The sequence below is a fragment of the Leptinotarsa decemlineata genome, unplaced genomic scaffold, assembly GCF_025532065.1.
Source record: "Leptinotarsa decemlineata unplaced genomic scaffold, Ldec_3_MD MMD2_tig00026330_RagTag_RagTag, whole genome shotgun sequence".
NCBI lineage: Eukaryota > Metazoa > Arthropoda > Insecta > Coleoptera > Chrysomelidae > Leptinotarsa > Leptinotarsa decemlineata.
This window is the reverse complement of record NW_027412690.1, coordinates 9,503,568-9,521,274: the sequence shown is the minus strand read 5'-3', so window position 1 is coordinate 9,521,274 and position 17,707 is coordinate 9,503,568. Positions and strand designations below refer to the sequence as shown.

The 17,707-nt window shown below is 34.1% G+C and overlaps 1 protein-coding gene and 1 non-coding gene across 2 annotated transcripts; both read right to left on the bottom strand.

Moving 5' to 3' along the window:
* Nucleotides 1-17: 17 nt before the first annotated feature.
* Nucleotides 18-14,269, bottom strand: LOC111503207 (Upf1 RNA helicase). The gene is made up of 10 exons (XM_023157457.2): nt 13,898-14,269; nt 11,658-11,888; nt 11,422-11,601; nt 9,907-10,119; nt 9,463-9,854; nt 6,538-7,192; nt 6,066-6,481; nt 5,722-6,005; nt 3,136-3,832; nt 18-753 (listed from the first exon to the last, which is right to left on the bottom strand). Exons 1-10 carry the CDS (start codon nt 14,075-14,077, stop codon nt 705-707), a joined length of 3,297 nt encoding a protein of 1,098 aa, XP_023013225.1. The 5' UTR covers nt 14,078-14,269; the 3' UTR covers nt 18-704.
* A 1,017-nt stretch (nt 14,270-15,286) lies between these two features.
* On the bottom strand, nt 15,287-15,359 carry TRNAK-CUU (transfer RNA lysine (anticodon CUU)). The gene has a single exon. It is a non-coding gene; the product is annotated as a tRNA-Lys (tRNA).
* Between the last annotated feature and the right edge of the window lie 2,348 nt (nt 15,360-17,707).

Here is a 17,707-nt window from a genome sequence, read left to right as displayed (position 1 = left end):
AAAAAAAACCAATCGAGTATTTTAATTTCATTTAATCAATCTGAAAATAATTTAGGACTCGGAACATCTGCATACAAGAAGTGAAGTAGACAGACAAGTTGAATGGAAAATAAAAGCACTGAACTAGTTGACGTATTATAAGCAATGATCCGACAATACATTCTAGTAGTACAAGCCCTGTATGTGAAATTTAACCATAACCCTGACATGCCAAAAATTAAAATAAACATAAAAATTAAGGCTATACAAGTTTCATTGTTGGGATATAATTTACGAATATACTTAGTTATTCAAGAATGCAGACGTATTTGTTTGAGTGTCGAATCAACAGGGTGATTCGAGTCGATACAATACAGTCGACATTCGCTAACAAAAGAAACTTATCATATTAAATTTAAAATAAAACTTACAATATTTGAAGAAAATAGGAATCGGTTAGTCACAGCGGTGTGAAAACGTCATCTACAGGAAGGACCGAGCTTTGTCATCTCTGGGATTGTGATTATTAACGCAAGTACACCACATCTCTTCGTGGCATTCATTTACTTCTCTCTTTTTATGTCTCGTATTTTTGTTTCCGTAGTCGACATCTCGTGACCTTTGTTTGTTGCGTTACTGACAATTTGACGATCAGATCTCATTCACTTGCAAATTTTCAGAAGACCGCTCCCGCGATTCTAGTGTCATTCTTCTTCCGAACTCAATCAATAGGGCTGGGAGAACTGGGCGCTGCTAGGCTGGTAAAATGCAGACCTACAACAGAATTGCAAATAACAACATGAATTTGCAGATGATACGACTTTATTATGGTCTAGCAAAGACTTAACCAGCTTACAACTAATGACACGAGATAGCGAAACATTAGCATATAATTGGTTTGCTGCTAATGCTACGCATCATTACTCGACAAGCTATCAATGTTCATTATGTAGAATTATATATTTACGTTTACTTAATATTCATAAATTCATGTACTTATATTTGTAGCTGTTCAGCTGGACTCAATATTGTTCTGTCCATATACTCTGCTCCTGTGTTTAAGCATTATTTTATAGTTTATATTTGTTAATTGTCCCTTATACATGTTTTACTTTACTAGACTTTGCCAATAAGATGTATATATCTTGGGTAATAAAGCATATTTTGAATTGAATTGAAGGCAGAAATTGCAGAAAAACGGCCACATTTGCAGAAAAAGAAAATCCTGTTTCACCATGACAACACACCGTCTCACACCTCATCGGTTGCCATGGCAAAAATCCACAAAATACGGTTTGAACTGCTGACAATCCACCTTACTCATCAGATCTAGTCCCAAGTGACTTCTTTTTGTTCCCTCATCTAGAAATTGCGCTCGGAGGACATAGATTTTCTTCAAAGGAAGAGGCAATCACCTTTGTGAACATTGGGGAATGTTCCTCAATTTGGGTTATTACAGCAAATGCAGGTTTAAACAAAATAAAGTTGAGTTTAATTCATGACTTTTTCAAATTCACTTCAAAAAGTATTCAAATTGATGTTTCAAATGTTGGGTTTTAATTTTTAAAGGCATTTGTTTCTAATTCACATATTGGCAACAGCGCCTATATCAAGTTGAAATAATTTATACGTACCTAGATATTCTACTTTAAAAAAGGAAAATTATCTTTATAATAATATCCTTTATTGCCATATAAATCTACAATAGACAGGGCAACGTCAATAGGTTTTGATATTTACAATGTTTGTTATATATAATGATAATAATAGTATAATAAGGTACAGTACAATAATAAATAAGACAGTTGAATAATAATATAGTAACAATAATAATAGTAATATCCTTCCTATAAATCTACATTGATGTCAATTGGTTAAGATTTGCAATAGGTGATATTTATTACAACTACAGTTCCCATATCACAATTTTTATAATTGGTCAACATTACATGTTGGATAATTTAAGAAGTACTTTTAAAAGAATTTTGCGCAGTACTCAGTTATGGTGCAATCGCATAGAGACCCATCACCAACTGTCCAAACTATAATAAACTTTGGTTTTTAGATAATCAATGACTGAGAGTCTGAATTTGTTGTGGTTTTCTGTATTTCTAATTTCTCTTGGGAGATATTGATAAGCTTTTATGGCTTTGTAACGCGGTTCTTTTTCAAAAAATGATGAATTATGTCTCGGTATGCTTAGTTCATTCTTGTGTCTGGTATTTATAGTCATTTAGTTTGAGTAAAGATCACAGTTTCTCATGAAGATACTATAATGTTCTTTGACAAACATGACTAATTGCAGAAAATAGATTGAAGGAACTGCCAATATGTCTAGCATCTTGATATATGAGGTAGTTTTAATATACAGCTAATTATCCTTTTTTGAGTTTTGAAGATTTTATACGCAGTGTGGATGATCCCCAGAAAATAATTCTGTATTGAATAATAGATTGAATATGTGCTTAATAGTATATCTTCAGACTATCTAATGATACTTGATCTCTTAGTGCACGGATTAGACCTGCTGTAGTACCCAGTCTAGAGTTAAGTTTGTTTAGATGGATGTCCCATGTAAGATTATTTTCCACTGTGACCCCTAAGAATTTAATATCACAATATCACAATTAATATCACAATTAATATCACAAATAAATCAACAATTAAGGCAAAATATAAATTATAGTTCAATGCCACCTCCACAAGCCACATAAATAACAGTTGTTTTGTTATTTATTTATATAGTGGAAGATAGGTTAGGTGCACAAAATGTCATATGTCACAGAATGTCTCGGAACTTGGAACATAAGTAAACAGAATAGCACACCTCTGAAATATGTCATCTTTGTTTGTCTCATATAGGTAATAGATTCATTGTCCTTTATTAGCTATAACCGATGTTGCCAAATGGTGAAATAGAAACGAATCCCTTCAAATGTTGAATGCATTATTTCATTCCTCTTTTTCAAATAATTTTTTAAAGAAAAAGGTTGAAATGATAAGTTTAAAATGAGTTGTTTCAGATCTCTTTTATGAAAACTACTTGATTTTCATCAGGAGGAACATTCCCCATTTTGCGAAATGTCTTGTATCTTTGTTAGGTCAGAAACTTTTCAGACCAATCAATCCAAAATGGAAAGCTACAAGATAACTCACCTATCTCCCTGGTATGTTGAATCTTGGGACAACAAACCATCCATCTGTGACTGGTATTCTGCCATGTAGGGATCCTGACTGAGTTCTGCTTGCGACAGACCCGGTTGGCTCAGACTGAAACCGGGCTGCGACAAACCAGGTTGAGACATTCCCTGCGTCAACTGAAGACTCTGACTGAACGGCTGGGTGTGGTCTTGGCTCAACCCTTTGCCCTTCTGCCTCTGTGGAGGCTTCCTGTTCCGCGGGTTCTGCTGCTGGCGTGCTTGCAGTGCCTGCTGGTGTTGATTGTAGAACCTCGGCGGTATGTGGGCCATGTTCATGAACATCCCAACCGGTACGGGCAAGTTCATGCCTGCCTGAGCACGTTCGGGAGAGATGTAACTAATCGGATCGTGGGTGCGACTGAACATATCCAAGGGCATGCCGCGGGTGGTGGGGTAGTTGAATTGTCCGTTCATCGGTTGGTTGGTACGATCGTAGACGGAGCCTGGTACCATGGCTTCTCGAGCGTCAAACATAGAAGTAGTCATGAAGTGGGAACCTGGGTTTTCGGCATTGATCAGCTTTTTCGGCTTGGCGAATTGGATGAGGGATTCCTTGAGGTTCGTCAGAGGTCCTTCGCACAATACTTTTTGTTCTTTGTAGAAAGAGAGGAGGTGATTCCATAGCGGTTGTTTGGACAATACCTTCGGATTACCTACAGAAACAAAATATTAACTCACTACTTTCGCATCAACCCAATTTTTGAATTAAAAATTAGGAAAACCATCAAAGTCATTGGTGGTAAACTGAAAATAATCCTTTTAGCAAGTGTAGAAAATGTTTGCAATTCAAATTGTATCAGAGCTATGAATAAAACTCACCCTTCAGAATCTTGTAAGCCACTATTCTGAAATTCTAAAATACTAACGTTTCCTTGTCTCTACATCTTGAACTTGATTATGTTTATAAAGGACAATGAAAATACATTTCTGAGAAATGACCAAATACATGCACAGGATACAAGGAATAACTAAAATATTTATCTGCCCTTTTCCAGGCTTCTCATTGGTCAAAATTCCCCAAAATATGTTGGTGTAAAATGTTTTAATAAGATGAAAAATCTAATAGATATGAGCGGTAGCAAGTCAGCAGTTAGGACTGGAATATTAACATATCTCAATGATAAAGCTTTCTACAGCATAGAGTTTTTGGGCTCCTGAATATATTTTAAAATTATAGTTGTACAAACCTGAAGTGAATTCCTTGTTTAATTGTTTTAATTCTATATTCTTATTATATTCCTTTTTACTCAAACTCTTGAAGAGTGCCTAGAAGATGACAGTACGACCAGCTGTCGAAAGCGCTCGCAGATAATTAATAGAAGATATAAAGCTTCAAATTCTTTTTGTAAAATTTAATATTGATATATATATATATATATATATATATATATATATATATATATATATATATATATATATATATATATATACTAAATATTCTATTTTCTATATTTTATCAATTTTAATCAATTTATTTCAGATACAAATATCTTTTTGACTAGTCCGATAAGTTACATATTCTGTAGTTTCCACCACACAATGTGTATTCTTTTGTGATCAATAAATGACTCTGATATTGGACACAAGGTAATCAATATATATTATATAAGAAGGGGTATGTTAAATTTAGAAATAAACTCCTAAGGAATGGGGAATGTTCCTCAATTTGGGTTATTACAGCAAATGCAAATTTGAACGAAATAAAGTTGAGTTCAAACTCACTTCGAAAAGTATTCAAATTGATGTTTCAAATGTTGGGTTTTAATTTTTAAAGGGATTTGTTTCTAATTCACATTGGCAACAGCGCCTAGAACTTTACCTACCATTCCTAAAAATATTTTACCTTGCATATAATATATCAAGTTGAAATAATTTATATGTACCTAGATATTCTACTTTTAAAAAGGAAAATTATCTTTATAGATCAGCAATTAAGGCAAAATATAATTTAATACCACTTCCACAAGCCACATAAACAGTTGTTTTGTTTTTTATCTAGAGGAAGATAGGTTAGGTGCACAAAATGTCATGTCACAGAATGTCTCGGAACTCGGAACATAAGTAAAGAGAACAGCACGCTTCTGAAATATGTCATCTTTGTTTGTCTCACATAGGCAACAGATTCATTGACCTTTATTAGCTATAACCGATGCAGCCAAATGGTGAAATAGAAACGAATCCCTTTAAATGTTGAATGCATTATTTCATTCCTCTTATTTAACTATTTAAATAATTTTTTGAAGAAAAAGGTTGAAATGATAAGTTCAAAATGCGTTGTTTTAGAGCTCTTTTATGAAAACTACTTGATTTTCGTCAGGAGGAACATTCCCCTTTCTCTTCGTTTAGAGACTATTCAAATAGATTCCACACTACTGAATTTAATAGAAAACAACAAAAAATAGTTCAACATTTTAGCATATCTATAAATCATAGGGTTTCATACGAACACATTCAAAGTAATTGGGTTCCAACCTCAAGTTCACCAGGCACCCCAAATAAAAACTTCATTACGATTCCATAATAAATATGATTGTTTACTCACCTACAATGATTATTCCATATTTGGATCTAGTCAAAGCAACATTTAACCGTCTGGGATCATTGAGAAAACCTATTCCTTGGTGCTCATTAGAACGGACGCAAGACATTATTATAATGTCTTTCTCTCTACCTTGGAAAGCATCTACGCTAGCAATTTCAATTTCCTGGTATAATTTGCTATGTAGGGAACCCTGGTACTGCATGTACTGAACAAGGTAGGCCCTTTGACCCTCATAAGGAGTAATCACACCGATTTGCTCAGGTTTCACGCCAGATTTCAGAAACCTGAAACGAAAAATAAACGATTCAGTGAAGGAACTATGAAATTTGAAGTGTCATGAATACCTCGTAGCAATTTTTTCGACATTGGAAGCCTCTGTTCTATTCAAGTAACTGGTTCCCGATCCTGCAATTTCTTCCTGACCCTGAGTAACGAGGAAAAACATCGGTCTCTCAGCTATTGGCCAAGGAAAATCAATTTTGTTCAGTTTTCTCTCTTCTGCGCTAACACCATTCTGCAAACTGCCCTCGTAGAAGAAATTCGATGGGAAACGTGAAAGTTCTGGATGCATTCGGTACTGCACTTCGAGGCGGAAAGGTCTTATACCGAGAACAACTAGACGTTCGAATAAACTTTGTGAGAGACCTGCTCGGGCTGCTTTCTTGCACATCACAACGGGACCCAATTGACAATGGTCACCGACTAAGATTAGTTGTTTAACGCCCAACACGACTGGAACCATGCACTCCGGTTCTGTGGCCTAGATGAAAATTTCAATTGAAAAAAACTTATCGTTCAAACAGTCAAAACACTTACTTGCATACTCTCGTCGATCAATATTGAATGGAATTTCAATCTAACTAGCCTGGGATCCCCAGCTCCAACACAAGTGCAACAAATGACATCAGCAGCTTCCAACAATTCTTTTTCAGCCATTTTCTTCAGCATCCTGTACCTTTTCTCATCGACGGAACTCAACTCGCCCGTCTCATCTTTGAGTTGTTGCAACTTTTGCAACTCTGTGTTCCCTTCCATCTTTCTGATCTGATTGTGCAGCGCTAGGAAACTGACAGGTGAATCGATAGCTTCCCTCGACTTGGCGCAAAGTCTCACTACTTTGAGGTTAGTCTTGTGTATTTTCTCGGTCAACTGATCGACAGCTGTATTACTGGGGGCACACACTAAAACTGGGCCGCCATTCTGTTTCACAAGCTGATAGACGATGGTGGCGGACGTTACAGTTTTGCCAGTACCTGGCGGTCCTTGGATCAAAGACAGAGGGCGCTGGAGAGCGTGTTTCACTGCATAGACTTGCGAACGATTGAGGTCGGGCAGGTTTGGTGCTGAAAAGTGTTTCGGTAGGTGGCAGCGGAAGAGAACTTCTTCCACTTCGTGACCCAGCAGGCGATGGTAGATGTAGGCAGAAACTGAAGTATCGTCTACAGCAAATTTTCTAAGAGCCAACTGCATTCTATAAATTTATATTGAAATGTATAAGTATTTAACTGATACAGTGCCAGGAAACATGAAATTATCACAGAAAGAAAGAAATTTTATTGACCTCAAATTACAATTTCTGTTACATTCGAAAATATCTGCAATAACAAAATTTGACTGGGTACGTCAAACTGAAAATATAAAAAATATACATACAGTACATAAGGAAAAATCTCACAATACAATAGTTATGACTCACAATTTAAATACACATATATACACACATACCCACATATACATATATTAGGACCACTGACTATTTAATATTTATTTATTTATTTGCCACTGAGGTACAGTATGTACATATGGTGTGTCAATAACTTAAAATTAATATATATATATATATATATATATATATATATATATATATATATATATATATATATATATATATATATATATATATATATATATAGAACATAATAACAGTGTGATACGAATAAAATAGGTAGGTATTTCATTTATCATATATGTGTATATACATATATACACACATAGACAAATATACACACATACACACACCCACATATATAAACATACACACATACATACACATATATAGACAAGACATGTATATAAATTCCTTAGTAAAAATATGGAACAGGCGTCGAAGATAACACTAAATAATAGTAAGAGGGAAAAAAATAAGTAAAATCATTGCTCAACGGAAATCATCTTCCAGGAATTCATCACAACTATAGTAACATTTTTGCAGCAGCAATTGCTTTACTCTACCATGAAACACTTTATCAGAGGTAATTTGTTTGATCTGCTCTGGTAATTTATTATACAGATTTATGGAATTATACAAAGGGGACTTTTTATATTTCGTTGACTTATGACTTGGAATACGCAAAACATCTGACGTGTGTTGTAACTGTGCACCGTTGCGTTTGTTTCTAGTTCATGGATGTTAGATCTAGCAAATCCTATACATTTAAGAATGTATATGGAGGGAGCCGGTAATAATTTTTCCCTAACGAATACTGGTTTACAGCTGTCTCGGTGTTCAATGCTGAAAATTAGTCTAACAATGCGCTTTTGTGCTACGAATACTCTGATGAATTCATTACTGCAACCCCATGCTATGATATTGAGGGATATATGTGAATATGCCATAGCAAAATAGATTTCTAGTAGACCTGCTGTGTCCATGCACGATTTCATTTGCCTTAAAGCAAAGAATGTCTTGTTTAATTTGTTGCAGACATCTTTTATTTGCAGATCCCATGATAAGCCTCATCAATCTTATATAACCTCATCAATCTTATAGAAAGCTTGGGTGACAAGTGAATTTTTTACTTTGAACTTCAATTCTTTTATATGAAGGCCTTTCCACTCACTAGGCAAAGTGTTATATATTTTTATGGGAAGAAACTCCGTTTGTTTGGCTGTGTTTTGTTAATGCATCTTCAGTAGCCTGATGATACCTTTGTATTTTGTATCATAATTGTGAATCCTGAAGCCACTATTATATTTATTTTTATGTACAAACAATATTGCTTCTAGAATATACATGAGAGGTAATGTAAGTATAACCCATTTTATAAATATTGTTTAGCATGGGTTCTGTAATCAACTTTTTCTAAATCTCCCATTATCTTTTTTTGGATAATGAATACTTCACTTGCATGTGAGGAAGCACCTCACATCAGTATTCCATAGTTTATGTGGCAATGAGTCATACCCAAATATGCAATTCTCAGCACATCATTCGAAACTAAACTCCTTAGTCCCCTCATTGCATGGCGACACCTCGAGAGCTTTATGTCCTATGTCCATTCCAATTTAATTTGTTGTCAAGGTGGAATCCTAGTAGATACACCTCTTTGTCACCGTCAGACATTTGGGATCATTTGCAATAGTTATTTCCTAAGTTTTATTTGCGTTCAAGCATAGAACATTTGCGCTGAAGTATGTTTCTCATTTTATCAGTGTTTCACATGACAACTGATCTTGTTTACCCACTTGGTTTACTCATGACAAAAGTTGCATCATTGGCATATAAAAAAACATCTGCTGTATTAATATATGTAGGAAGATCATTTATGCAGATAATAAATGAAAGGGGACTAAGTACGGATCCCTGAGGCACTCCATGTCAGAAAAGAATGTATTAAGTCAATATACTATGCCTCTAATACCATATTTTTCAAGTTTTCTCAATAATATGTCATGTGAAACACTGTCAAATGCTTTAGATAGATCGCAAAGAAGTGAGATTAATTTCAAAATAATCAATACCTGTCAAAACTGGTACTTTTCCAGATGAAATCCACAACAAAGTTACTGCTGCATTCGCTGGGGGCCCCAGAACCATTCTTCAACTCTATACCGATGTCTTCTCCATAATTGTCAGGGACCTTTATTACGTGTCCAACGCCTGCCCAAGTCTTGTGCATCTCTCCAACATATCTCAGCCTCAGTTCGTCACCGTGCATCAACTTCATGTCTCCATCCGTTTTGGCCAAGGTGAAATAAGCTATGGTCTTTTTATTGAGACCCACATCCCAGCGTACTTCAATATTTTCTTGAGTTTGAGATTCCTTCAGACGCTTGTCATAGTCCGCTTCTAACTTTACTAGGGGACCAAAGATATTTTGGTACTGGTAGCCGTCTTCGTACCGGAGAAGAACCTTGTTAAAAAAAATGTTGAGAACAGACCATTGTCTAAAAATTATTAATTACCTGCTGAGGTTCTTCGTCCACTCCGGGTTTTTCAAGATCTTGAAAAGTCGCATCAACGTTTTCTTTCCAAAGTTCCTCAAGTTTATTGATCTGCTGAGCTGAAATCTGTCTGGCCCGTAACTGTTCTTGTTCCGAAGGTATTTTTACCAACCACGTTAAGAAACAACGGTCTGCTATTAAAGGTTTCCATTGGTCTTGATCCCAGTTCATATCCTGAAAATGATTTGAAATATAATTATGACAAATGAAAATGTCAATAAAATCAGCTTCTCTGATTAAAATAACGAGTTCAATTTTCTATAAATGTATCACATTGTGCTACTCAACAGACGAAGCAAGCAAAAGACAAAAAGGAAACAGAATAATTCAGAAAAAGAAACAGAAAGAATGAAACAAAATTCAAAAACTGATGACAGACTTACAGTAAGAATTAAAATATACCAAATGGAATATAGAATAAGAGGAAAAAGGTGACCAAAGCAATCAAGAACGTGAAAAATATACAACGAAACCTAGAAATAATAGATCGACAAAAAAGGAAAATATTTTTCTCACTAGACTGAGAATAGGTACAGATAAACTGAAGAAATTCACAAAAGCGGTGACATGAAATCAGCAAATCTTGAGAAATAAACGATAATTGATGTGAATTAAGATTAAAAAAAATGTATAGCGAGATTTTCATTCAGTGCTCGCAACAAAGGATGAGAGAGGAAGGACAGGTTTATAGATCTTTGGAAATGCAGGAAAGAAATAAAGAATTTCAACCTGATAAATGAAAGAATAGCAACTAAGATTTGCATTAACAAATTCCATCTGAGAATGAAGAATGTGTTGAACCGAAGGAACCTAAAAAATAGAAAAGTAAAACTAATTTGATGAAATATTATGGAAAGAAAGGTATATGAAAATGAAGAAATATAATTGCATGAGATCAAATGCTCAACTGAGTAAAGAAGAACATGCCAATAGGCACAGGAGGGAAGGCAGACCGTTACAATGTGATTACAACAGTGGGGGACACAGCAGGAAAAAATATATAAAAGAAAAAAGTAAAAGTAGTTGAACTTTAGAATTTATAGGAACAGCTCAGACATACAAGAGATATACATGGATTGTTATCTGGTAGATCCAGCTTACTGGGTTTTTTTTACTCATATTTTATTTTAGAATAATGTTAGTGAAAAAACTGTCTTACAGCTGAGCTATCCACAGTAACATCTTGCCCAGTCTTAGAATTTGTGGAATACAGAGTCCTCTATATCAGATAGATACTTCTGGGATTGAGAGAGTACAAAACAAATTTCAGGTCATGTGCATGCAGGATTGGACATAATAATAATAATAATAATTTATTAATCTCAAGAAACACACTGTTTTTAGACACGTCAATACAATTTCTAAAATAGGTTTGAGAGGTTAAGATTCGTCAATATAGTTACTGATTAACTTGAATGTAGACTCAAAGAGAACCAGATGCAGATTTAATAAACTTTTTCAACATAATAAACATACCTTGAGGGAATTCTGTGCTGCACATGGTTGTCTGCAAAGCAAAACAACAACGGAATCCGCTTTTGCTGGAATGAAACCCAGAACAAATACATTTCGCACTCCACAGCTGTAGCATTCTAAAATTGTCTCTCCCAATGGCCCATCTTTGTGTAAGGTAACTTCCTTATGTTTTGCCCTCACCTAGAAACAATGAATAGTTTATGGAAAAAAAACATCAAAGGATAGTGAAGACTTACGAGATGATTAATTATATGGCTTCCTGATGTGTTTCCCCTGCCATTGCAGAACCATTTTTTGCATAAATTGCACAAAACTACACAATGTGGGTCGTGTATGCCACAATATTTACATGCGTAATCTGGCAACTCCTTGCCATTGAAAAAGCCTTCCTCATCGTCTTCTTCAAATTGCAGATCACCCAGTGTAGCTGTTACAGTGGAGATTTTTGCAACAATGTTGTTATTTAGCTGAAAAATGTTAGTGGGTTTACAACTATGTCACATCCTTTTTTTTTTTTCATAAATATTATGTATTTTAGTTGGTTGATCACCAATTTAAAAATGAAAATATTAAATACTTATTTCAACTGCTAGAGATAGGTCTTGTAAAAATTTCTGAAGTCAAAACTTGGCACCTTAGCTTACTTTCCACTCAAAAGTGTAAAAGTAAACAATTTCAGGAATTTCCTATCAGTAATAAAAAATCTTTGATGCATTCTTCCCACAATCATCTTCTGTGGACCTTTAATTTCCTCAAAATTCAGACTAATTCAGCAAACTATATAATGAAAGTTCATGAAACTTATGTCTTTATATAATGCAAAGCCAAAATTAAGCTCAGCACCGTAATTAAGCCAAGCTTTCTGAAGCTCAAAATACATGTAGGTAACAATGCTTGAACATTCCTGAAATTCTTCAAGAAAATCATTCTTCTCAAGCAAAATAAACAGAGAGAAGGAAATGTTCATGTCAAAATCAAAGTAAACTGTTCAAAATTGTAAAATTCAAGTATAAAGGACTTCGAATTCCTTATACTTGAATATACAAGAATATTCCATAGAATATATTAGAATTTAATCATCTGTAAAAGCAGAACATAATATGTTACAAAATAATTTGGTACACAAATATTACTACTTTATTAGACTAGTTAACTAAAATCAGAATATCCTATTTATAAGACTATTCTACATACACAACCTACTTTCAACTCTAAAATTTGTTAAAAAAGGTATCATTGAAATTTTTTTCACTGCCATATTTGTTCTCGAAATAATTATAAAATACAATGCCTTTGTATATGTGAGAGCATTGACCAATGGCAGTTCTCGAAAACAGCTGCTGCAAATTCCCTGCACTTTCATGTATTATAGTTATGGTGAGCACTATTTGTAGGTAGTACTTCCAATTGTTTTTTTACGTTTAGAATAGTTTGAAATAGGTACAATGATGGCACAGTTAGAATAGATAATTCAGTAAATATTTCTTTGCATGATATTCTTTGATGTACCCCTTTTATGCATCTTATCATTTTCTTTTTCTGTAGAAATCCTTTTTCTATTTGAGTTGAGCCTCCCCAAAATATCAACCCATAGGATATATTTGATTGTATCAAACCATAGTAAACCAATAACTGCACATATACAAGATATTCCATATTTTGGATATTCGATTTCAGCACATGAAAGCAGAAATCGAATTACTGGAATTCAAATTAGTCAATAAGAAAAAATATTTAGAATTTTGAAGTAGTTTTTGCATTAAATATACCTCAACACATCATACACCAAACTTTTACTTCAAGAAAGTTGTCAAATACTTATAAAAATATTGGGATGAAGTGAAAATTTTGGTGTATAGTCCATTCATAAAGAGCAAAATAGGAATTTTTTCGTTAGTCAATGAAATAAATACAAGCCCGGACAGTTGAATGTTATAGATACATAAATATCTGTTATTTGAATGTATAATTATGAGTTATAATGGTACTTGTTAGTCCCCACCGCAGACAGAAAGCTAGATTAGATGCACGGCAATCGGAATGACACTTTTTTTGTCATTTAGAAGGTGCTTTCCGCCATTGATTCCATATTTGAAGTTTGTGTCAACAAAATATTCGTTAGCATAAGACAGAATAGTACAAGGTTTAATTTGACCAATGAAATACAACAGGTCTTTTATAAAAACGATAAATAATGTAGGATCCCTAAAGCACTCCAATAATAACAGATGGTAAGGTAAACAGTTCAAAGGAATATTTACCAACAAAAACCATTTTATCATATCAGATATAAAAAAGAAGAAATATATTATAACATAAAAACAACATTGTGTATTTGTCAAAAAGTTTCCAGATTGTAGTAAAACCTCGAAGAAATGAATGCCAACAAAACAAACCAGTATTCAGCCACGTTAACATATTATTTTCGTTTTAGTTCACGTGAGCATATCCTCACCAATGTGACCTTGGTACTAACCTGTACCCCCGCAACTTTGGGGCCGGCGTGATCATGCTGAGAGGCCTGCGTTTGCGAAGGAATAGTAAAATCTGTGAATTCGCATTCAGATCCTTGAGTATCTGCTCCGATCAACTCAGCATCCTCCGTGTCCAAAAACGTGAGAGTTTGCGAACTTGGTCCATACGCATCAACACTCATTTTTGTGATGACGTTACACCTCCGTTTGAAACTGTATTTGATTTGTGTTTCTTGGTGACTACTTGAAATTACGAAAATAATACGAATATCTGACAGTTCCACTGGTTTACTTCCAAATAACTTCACTTACGACAGCAACCGCCATTATTCCGATTACTCATTTGTTTTTCGATTGTCACTGGTTGCCTATTTTCCGGTTCCGCAGCGAGGGAAAGTTGAACAGCGTAATTCCCGTTTTTAGCGATCGGCGAGTATAATTTAAAATTATCCGGTTAGTTGGAATATATAACGTATACAAGAGGAGACAGTGCGGGGATTAATTTATGCACTATATAGTGAACGTTTATATTATACATTTACAAAAAAAATATTCGCGATTAAAAAGTTATGTTAGTAATCACAATCAGAAGTACTAAGACCAAGATTAAAAACAAGAAAGTAAAATATACACAGGTTAGCCAACATAATTGTCAAAACTTTTTCAACATCAACTAAATATTTCATGTCCGTATTCTGCGTACAGTATTGAGCCTGGTTTTAAGTTTGCTGTATAAGTAAATTTTATATGCACCGTGATAAAAGTCACCTTCAAGCTCGCTTATAGTTAAGCCTTGCAGTTTGGCGGCTCAGAGTCTTCAAGTTAGACTTTTACGAACTCATTTCTTTTGGAAACTTTAGAAAGAAAACGTCTCTTCCTTCTTTTCTTGGTTTTGGACCAGACATGGAAAAAACATCGCAATTTTGCGGATTTGAAAGAAGGTTTCAAAGAATTCCTACTTTTACTTAGTTTCGATTATATTAGTTTAGTGTATTGTGTTAAAATTTTAAAACTTTTGCTACCTTTGAGCAATTGTAAACCGATGATATGCATACTAGAGGGTAGATAATTCATTTATTATTAGACAACAAAGAAATCATCGTGACAAAATCCTTCATTTTAATATTATTTATTTTTCCTTGTGAATAAATCAAATTTTGTAGATTGGCCACGGGAGTTAGAACTGTCAATCTTCGTTACAATTTTTATTTACCTCCTATTATTATAAAAAAAAATAACTGTCTTTCTTTATATTTGACCGACGCTCTCCTTTCCATGACTCTCATCAATAAAAGATTCGCAAATTGATTTACTCCTTTATTTTTTTTTCATACCCACTCCCGTCTCCACTGTTGAAAAGCTGGTAGGGCATTTGTGGAGGTAATAACTGGCGCCCAACGTGGGGCCCGAACCCACGAGCCTGAGATTAAGAGTCTCATGCTCTACCGACTGAGCTAGCCGGTTTACTAAAAATTGAGGTAGTGATTTTGAAATCGTAACAAACCCTATGTTGACGGTCAAAATTTCTGTGACATATATTCTGTGTTCCAGTGTTTATTGTTATTCAAATCATTTGAAACTTGGCCAAATATATAATTTGGTTGCAGTCGAGGAATTATCACGAAATCATATCGGCAGGTTTTTAGGTCAACATTTCAATCAAACTAGCTCAATTTGAACATGTTCAAGTTCATTAACCACTCGACGAAATTTAAGGTTGACAGTAATCACCTCTAGATTCTCAAACAAAAATCATCGTTCTTGTTCTGTGTGCTTTGTGTTCCTTCTGTATATGGTAAGGTATTCTGTGGTTCAACCCAAACTCAACTTCTCTTTTTTCTTCCTGAATAAGGCCTAAGCTATCAGGACTATTTGGACAATGACAAAGCATTTGCAAAGAAATTCCCACTGAACTCCTTTCGAAAAAGTCGCAGTGGATATAATCGTAGCTTTTTCGGAGATTTCCATCCAAAAGAATATTATTTTAATTGAAAGGGGATTTATTCAAATAAGCGAATGAATGCCATTACGTAGTGCCATCGATGACATTAGTATATTCAACTAATTCATGACATAAATCGTAATTTTATGAATGAATTGAGTGCTACATCTTATAATATCATTCAGATTGATATTGAAGAGGCAACAAAAGGCAAGCGTCTTATTCCGAAACATCGGATGTCCACCAGTGAGGATGACAGTGTTACATGTAAGTGAAATTTCACCTGTTTCATTTACTATATTGTGTATCAACCCTAAGAATGATATCTGATTCAATTCCACAACAAATGTTTGAATACAAACTGAATAGAGAAAAGTGTTGATATGTAAAAGAAGTGGCTTCGAAACTATTTAACTTTCATGTAATTCAATGTTTATATGGAAGTAGTTGTTTCGAAAGGGCTTTTTTTTCCAGTTTGTGTCTGAAAGTCACTCCTTTGCATAATCTACACATCTTTATATAGAGTTAGTTTTTTGAAATTGATTGTTTTCTTCTTTTATTTACAAGATTTCCAAATTTTTTTGTATGAAGATGGAGAAGTAAAAAGCCAAAACCTTCATTTCCCAAAAATTATTCTCTCTTGAAAGTACATTAATTCACATTCTTCAGACAATTAGATCGGATCTAGCAAACATTGAAAATATCTCAGATATGTTTGATTTAATCAGGCAAGTTGTACGTGTATGTCATACATTAAAATGTGCTTTTCATATAAAAAAAATTGAAACTTTTAATCGAAGTTTAGGATTAGAAAAAAATTTGGATGTCTTATAAAAAAAAATCTGTGAATTATTATTGAGAGTGTTCCATATTTTTGTTACTCACTGAGAAAAGTCTTTCAAAATTTGTTGTATTAAATCATATAATATCATATCATATCATTGAATGTTTGCAATAAATACTACATTTTTGACTTTTCACCCGTCCCACTTATGTAAGCCTGTGAAATAGTTACCTGAAAAGGAGTCATTACTCTGCTTCTCAAAGGAATAGACTAAATTAAAATCTGTTTGAATAACACCAGGAGTTGTTTTGAAATAGTGAGGGTTTCTCCTTTTTGAAATAATAACTGTTGTTTTTCAACTATTTTCCACATCCAATTCGTCTTTGTGATTCTCATTTTTCATAAATGGTTGAAAGTTTAGTGTTGAAACATTACAAAAGCAATGAAAGGAACAATAATTAATGCTAATACTCTCGTATAATAATTTGTTACATCGCAGAGCATTGCAATTATTCCATTGCAAAACAGTCAGTAGATGAAATTTGGGCATTATAAACAATGGAATTTTCTGCGTTGATGAATTCCTATTCATGATAGTACGGAGAAACATTTGTCAATAGGAAAAACTAACAGAGTAAGCGGAGATTTTTCAGATACCAGCAGTATAATGTATTGCTAGCACGAAATCATATATTAAAACAAATGAAACAATGGATTCACCTTGCCACGGTTCTCATCTTATCTAGAGACCATGAAACCTAGTGAATTATTCAAAATAGCCTCCCAGAGGAGAATGTTTCAGGCGGAGAAGCGAATGTTTAATTAACTGATCGTCGGAAAGTGGCATCTAACGGCCTCGACTGCAGAAAAAAACCATTGAATTAATAATACAACTACACAGCTTGAGAAAATGGCGATGAGAACCGAATTATCGGGATGGTCATATGTTATACAGTGTGGAAGTAAAAAGTCGCCCTTTTTTAACTCTTGAACAGGACTAGATATTATGATGGGACAAAATTTACATAAAAAGGCATCATTTTAAGTATTTTTTGTGAACATTGAATTATAAAAAAAAACTCCTTT

Excerpts from the sequence above, each read along its gene's own strand:
- LOC111503207 (XM_023157457.2), bottom strand. The coding sequence starts at position 14,077 with ATGAGTGTTGATGCGTATGGACCAAGTTCGCAAACTCTCACGTTTTTG. Across the intron at positions 11,889-13,897 it reads CCAAAGTTGCGGGGGTACAG|CTAAATAACAACATTGTTGC; the intron begins GTTAGTACCAAG and ends AACATTTTTCAG. Across the intron at positions 7,193-9,462 it reads AAAAGTACCAGTTTTGACAG|AATGCAGTTGGCTCTTAGAA; the intron begins GTATTGATTATT and ends ATAAATTTATAG.